General features: G+C 37.6%; 1 protein-coding gene across 1 annotated transcript in view; it reads left to right on the top strand.

Annotated features, from left to right (window-relative positions):
- Nucleotides 1-6,101, top strand: part of LOC104543217 (folliculin-interacting protein 2-like) — a gene marked incomplete at its 3' end in the record, with an annotated part of 13,052 nt that extends 6,951 nt beyond the window's left edge. Inside the window, exons 2-4 of the mRNA XM_010187771.1 lie at nucleotides 998-1,124; nucleotides 4,047-4,181; nucleotides 6,001-6,101. Of these exons, the coding sequence (XP_010186073.1) occupies nucleotides 998-1,124; nucleotides 4,047-4,181; nucleotides 6,001-6,101 (363 nt within the window). The remainder of the gene's footprint in view (nucleotides 1-997; nucleotides 1,125-4,046; nucleotides 4,182-6,000) is intronic.
- Between the last annotated feature and the right edge of the window lie 743 nt (nucleotides 6,102-6,844).

Here is a 6,844-nt window from a genome sequence, read left to right as displayed (position 1 = left end):
TCTTTCCCCGTAGGTGTGGTCCATCCAGATCAGGGATGAGGCAATATGACTGAGCACTGCTTTATGCAGTTCTAGGTTTTCTTCCATTAGTCAGGTACATAACACAAAATGTTTTCTGTAGCCCAACCTGAGGCTGAGCAAGCCTCCATGCTCTGATGTGCAGACCGACTCCCTTTGGAATTAGAAAATGGAGTCTTTTGCCATCACAACCATGATCAGTTGTGCTCCTCGGCATCCTGCCATAGACAAGAAAGCAGATTGTGTGCTGTGAGGAATGGGAAGATTCTGGCTTGAGAGATGTTTTTGTTTTTGTTTTTGTTCTTCAGGTTGAATCTCAGTTGTATCTTGGTTTCGTCTACTAAATGAGTTTCATTGTAGTCAGAGATCAAGTCTTGGTAATCTACGATTGCTTTGTAAACCTTGAAACATCTCAGAAAAGAAAGGGGAAAAATAGTAGAACAGCATAAAAGTTGTCTTTCATTTGCAAGAATTAAACTTTGGAAAAATCATAACTTGTATTGATGAGAACAGATCAAAAGGAATTGGGTTTGTGTTGTGTAGTGGAGAGAAGGTTGAGGGAGTGTCTAAGCCTTGAGCTTGTGAAAGGCTGTAGCAAAGAGTATAGTAATCTGTTTTTCTTTATGGCCACTCAGAGAACTGCACAAAATAGTATACCTACCTTGCAATAAGGATGATCCAGACTCTGTACTGAGAAGCGAGTAAATTTAAGAGTATTTAAGCCCTGGAGCAGATTGCTGACACAAGGATTTGTGTTCCATTTCTGTAAAATTTTAAAGAAAGGTTGGATGAAAGTTTGTCTGGCTGTACCTGCCTGTGTATCAGTGATGCTTGGCTTAGATGCTCCTTTGAGTTTCTTTTTGGTTGAAGTTCTGTAAATGCCGAGTAAAAAATGTATTTGTTAGATACCTGTTTCTTCACTTAAATAAGCCTGCAAAGTAAACATGCTATTTTAACATCTTGTGTTTATCATCTGCAGCTGGTCCTCTTCAGAGTTTGACTTGAATGAAATCCGCCTGATAGTTTACCAAGACTGCGAGAGGAGAGGCAGACAGGTCTTATTTGATTCCAAAGCAGTCCGCAAAATTGATGAAGCTGTGGCTCAGGTATGAAATGCTAATTTTGCTTTTGTCCTACCACTCTTTGTTTCCCTTCCCGAAAGCATGAATTTCAAAATGGTTGTGTCAACTTCTTAATCTTACAATCTTTCACTTGATTTGGATTCTGCAATAGTTGCAACAAGAGTGTGTTAGGTTTCAAGAAGCCTATGAACACGTATCTGGTATTTAGTATTTATAATGTAAATATGGTATTGAAACTTCACAACTTAGACCTGATTTGTTTTCAAGCAAAGCAATCTATACCCCTTTAAACTGAGTATTTTCTCAGCTTTTTTAGTGTCGCCTGGGATTGCTTTTTGTTGTTAGCCCTGGTTGTATAGTCCCACTGTTCCACTGGTGTCTGGCTTGTCTCTAAGTATGCTTGTCTTCTTGTGGTGTTTAGATTAGTAAAGTTGTTGGCTTTATGTGAATTAAAACAACTCCAGTTATGCTAACTGTGCCATGATGTGCAAGACTGACGCATGGTGCTATATGGCCACATAAGTTTTGGTGACACATGTAGAAGCAGGAGTAGATGCTGTCAAGATGCAAATTCTCTGTGCTGCTCTCCAGACACAGAAATTGTTGAGTAATGCTTCCAGCAAACTTAGTTGATTTTAAAAGAAGTAAACCAGTAGTATTTTCTGTTTTGTGGTTGGTTTGGTTTGGGGTTGGGTTTTTTTTTTGTTGTATTCTGCTTTGGGGGTGGTTTTTTTGGTGTTTTGGTTTCGTTTTTTTTTTTAGCCTCTATAAGCAGCAGCTTCAGCCTGTCAGACTAGCATAATTTATTGTAGAATCACTAGCTATATATGGATAATTGTGACTTGTAGAAATTATTTATGAAGATGCTTAAAACCCAGCAATCACTATTTCAGTAATACTGCAAAAATGCCCTTGTACCAAATCAGTAAGACTGATGAGGATCATCAGCTGATGACTGATCATCTACTTAAGAGGGTAAATGGGTCAGACTGCCCTATTAATCTTGCTCTTGCCTTCCCTGCCCCCATCCAAATCAAGGTTGTTACTTTGTATTGTGAAGTTGGTTTAAAGCACCAGCTCCTGAGGAAGAAATATTCTGGCTTCATTTAAATAGTCAATTTATTCTGCTTGTTTGAATACTTTAAGCCAGAAGTTAACGACGAAATGTCCTATCAAAAACTCTATGCAACACTGACAAAACAGATTATAACCTCCCTTGTAACACATGATACAGTCACACTGGAATTAGATGAGCAATAACACATAAATACTATGCCAGAAAAAACTGCACAAAAGGAGTGCAAATACAGAATAAAATATAGTAGTCCAGGATTTTACTTTTTTTAACAATGCTAATAGGCTTATTTTTAGATTGGTAAAGAAGCTGTACTATTGCTGCAGTTTAAACTCAACTTCAAAAAAAAAAAAACAACAAACCAAAACAAAACAGATCTGTGCCATTTTTCTTGTCTTGGTCTTCCTCTTTTTCTTCTGCATCTTCTGCCCATTTCATCATTTGTCATTGTGACTTGAGTATTGTAAAACTTACTACAGTTACTGCACTGTAGTATTTAACTTGTTCATCTTAAAAACTAGGTTTTTTTTCTTGTGGAATACTGGATTTTACTTTTATTTCCTCTTAATTTCCTGTTATTGTTCCTTTTTCATCTTGATTAGTAGAAAATACGGGATATAAAATTTAGCTGTGGCTCCTTCTTACTAGCATCAAGGTTCTTACTATTTCTTTTTGCCTGGTTGTTTGTTTTTTTTTCTGTAAACTATCTACATGGACCTTGTTGACGTCTTAAGAAAATCTACTTGATCTATGCCAAGGCATATTCCCAATGAGGTAAATCGTGCTGGTACTAAACGAGTCTTATCCCTTCATTTCAACATGCACTGAATGCATGTTTACATTAATACACATTAAATATATGTTCATTAAAGGATCTTGAATTTCTTATATATAAAAACTTCAAGAGTGTGAGATAAGCTTCCCAAGACTTGTCTAAGCAGTCTTCATTGCTGCAAGGTTACAGTTTTTCTCCCTTCATATAAATAATTTTAAGTGCATTTGAGAAATATATTTGAAATAATGTGGCCCTTTCAACTGACATCTAATGATATCCATGTTGGAAAAAAACCCACCAGCCATTAAAGAAAGCAAGAAACAGATTGGTTTTTGTTCAAGAAAACTTCATTAAGCAAATGCCAGTGATTTAAATGCAGCTTTAATTATGAAGCACGTATGAATAGCGTTAATATAATTAGTGTGTTTCTGAGACTTCCTTTACACCTTTCCGATCAGTTCTAAGATACTGTTAAAACATGTTGTGACTCTAGAGTAAACTTTGAATTAAACAGTTGTCTGGATTTAAGCATTCATTTGCTTGCCTTTTTTTTAATACAGCTCCCTTATAGCTTTAACAAATAGGTTTTATAACCTGGTGACTATCAAATGGTGCATTATTCAGCCCTTGTTTTTGCTGGCTGATCTTCTGCTTAAGAAATCTGTTGATCAGTTGGGGAGAAAAAGTTATATGCAATTTGAATGATTAATTGTGCAAATGGTTACAAAAACTGGTCTGTGAGCAACCCATAAGCTGAGATTTTATCTACATAAACTTTGGCAAATGTTACACAGAGCACTTCGTAACAGTTGAGAATGTTCTTGCAGTGGAGCTTTGACTAATGACTTTGTTGTGGGATAGCTGTGAAAATTTGTCTGATAACATAAATGTGGGAGTAGTTCTGCACTTTCTCTGATGGTGGCCTTTAAAAAAAAATCTTTTAAAACTGATATGTATTTTTTGAATCAAATAAGAGTAATATTTATTACTGTTGCTGACCTGTATTTTAAGAAAAATCTTGCCATGGTATGTTTACAGATAGGAGTTCTCATGTTTGCTTTAATTGTTTTCATCACATTATTCTGTTTTGACACAGAAAATGGCAGAGGATGCTTCTGTAAAGACTTCTGTAAAGAACTGCCAAGCAAGCAATGGGAGCAACAATAATTCTCCCCATAGTCCCTCAGTAAGCTGTATGCAAAATATCAAAGAACAGATATCAAAGTATCAGGTAATGTTCATTACTTGCATGTATTTATCCATCTCACTGAAGAAGTTTATATATAAAGACTTAACTTACATGCATTGAATGCCTAGTTACACTTCTAGTATATTCTCAACTGAACCTTGAGATATCATAGAATGGTTTAGGTTGGAAGGGACCTTAAAGATCATCCAGTCCAACCCCTTTGCTATGGGCAGGGACACCTCCCACTAGACCAGGTTGCTCAAAGCCTTGTCCAACCTGCCTTTGAACATCTCCAGGGAGGGGGCATCCACAATTTCCCTGGGCAACCTATGCCAGTGTCTTACCACCCACATAGTACAGAATTCTAAATCTGGCCTCATCCAGTTTAATAGGACCCCTGTCCTATTGCGACCTGCCCTTGTAAGAAGTCCCTACCCAGCTTTCCTGTAGGCTCCTTCAGGGACTGGAAGGCCACAATAAGGTCCCCCCGGAGCCTTCTTTTCTCCAGGCTGAACAGCCCCAACTCTCTCAGCCGGCCCTCATAGTGGGGGTGCTCCAGCCCTCTGATCATCTTTGCGGCCCTCCTCTGGACCCACTCCAACAGCTCAATGTCTTTCTTATGTTGGGGACCCCAGAACTGGATGCGGTACTCCAGATGGGGTCTCACAAGAGCAGAGTAGAGGGGCAGAATCACCTCACTTGACCTGCCTTTTGATGCGGCCCGGGATGTGGTTGGCCTTCTGGGCTGCAACCACACATTGCCGACTCATGTTGAGTTTTCCATGGCCCGATACCCCCAAGTCCTTCTCCTCAGGACTGCTCTTGAGCCATTCTCCACCCTGTCTTTATTTATACTTTTATATATTTATATATATAAATATATGAATATTTATATCTACTCAGTCTTTTTAGTGTTGTAGAGTAAGAATATGTGGGTACATCTTAACCTTTTGGTCTGTCTTGGTCTTGTCTTTGAAAGAGTTACAGAAGATATTTAATAGCATTATTATTCGTGAAGGTAATGAAAAGCACTATACCATTCTTGTTTTGAAAGATGTCTACCTATGCTTCAGATCAGTTCTGAAGAAGCTGTTGAACATGTTATATTAAGAGTCCTTTCAATCTGTCTTAGTACAACATGAAATTTTTAGGAGATCCTTTTTTTTTTAGTTACTTTGGCTGTTTCTCAGTTAAAACATGAACATTTCATCTACAAAAATGTAATCTGAAGCATGTATAGATTAAGGGAGAAAAAAATTGCTGTTTAACTAGAAGGTAAGTGATTTCCTTCAGAATTAACAAACTTCTTCCCATATTTGCTATTCATTATCAATCTTTACAACAAAATAAGAAATCAGTCTGATTATACTTAGAAACATAGTCTTCACAAATGGTTTTCTAATAAAAAAATGTTTCCAAGAAGCTTTCTGTAAGGACAGGGAAAGAACATTTACTCATTTGATCCAGGAAGACAGTTTAATGCTTGGAAATCCAGATCACAGGAACTCTAAGTCCTGTAATACCTACAGTTTCATCAAACACACTGTTATATGGGCATGTTGCTGAACACAGCTATTTCTTTGGTAATGCTGTATATCTTTTATCTTCTTTCTTGCCTTTGGAGGTCCCTGTGGAACAAGGGTAAAAATGCCTATCTAGTGAGCAAATTAGAGTACATTCTCCAGTTGCACTTGTTTTTACTTGCACTCAGTGTGTCAGAACCACATGGGATCTTAGTCTGCATGGAAAAGCAGAACTTATTTGTATTCTCTGTCAGAAATATAGCATGATAGTACTATATTAAATTGAAATAGTATGCCAAGTTATTGACTTTGCTTTTCCCATCTTCCTGTCTGTGTAGTACACCAGACCAGCCTCTGATGTCAATATGCTGGGAGAAATGATGTTTGGCTCAGTAGCAATGAGTTATAAAGGCTCCACCTTGAAAATTCACTATATACGGTGAGTGTCCTTTTCTGTGACACACTCTGTCATCAGGCACTTGGAATCAATGACTCACTGAAATGACTGTTTATCCTTTCAGCTCTCCCCCACAGCTGATGATAAGTAAAGTCTTCTCAGCCAGGGTAGGAAGCTTCAGTGGAAGCAACAATTAGTAAGAACATTTTTTTTTTCTTCCCCATCTAATGCAGTTGTCTTTCCTTTATCCTTTCATAGTCCTTCTGTCACTGCTTCTAAATGTGACTTAGCTGAAGTTTAAAAGTCTAGTAGAAAATCAGATATTATGGCTGTGGAGAAGGATTCTCTTGATAGACACCAGCCAGGCCACCCAAGTTTAAAAAATTACATCTCTCCTACTTTCTGCTTCTTAATTTGTCCAGGGCATGCAATAAACTTTCAGAGGATAGGTGCTTTAGACAATCAAAGCCTCTTTCTCTTCCTGCTGCCAAAAGGGTGAAGAAAGAGTATGTGTGGAGGAAGCTTTGTATCTCTCTACCCCACTTCTCTTTCCTTCAACAATGACAGAAGATACACTGTCTCATCTGTTTCCTTTCTCCTTGTCCCAAAAATGAGCAAATAAGAATAAAGTAAATCCAAAGCATGACATACAGAAACTTATAGTAATTCAAAGGAGGAGCTTATATTGAAAGTAAACGCCTGTTTCCTTATATTGAGTTGGCCAAAAAGTAATAGCTTTTTTCTTTGATGGACATGTGTCTTGAAATGTGACTAACTTCATTTTA

Source organism: Mesitornis unicolor, unplaced genomic scaffold, assembly GCF_000695765.1.
Source record: "Mesitornis unicolor isolate BGI_N332 unplaced genomic scaffold, ASM69576v1 scaffold11797, whole genome shotgun sequence".
In the NCBI taxonomy this organism is placed as follows: domain Eukaryota; kingdom Metazoa; phylum Chordata; class Aves; order Mesitornithiformes; family Mesitornithidae; genus Mesitornis; species Mesitornis unicolor.
Note: the sequence above shows the minus strand (reverse complement) of the source record. Positions and strands in the feature narration are given on the sequence as shown.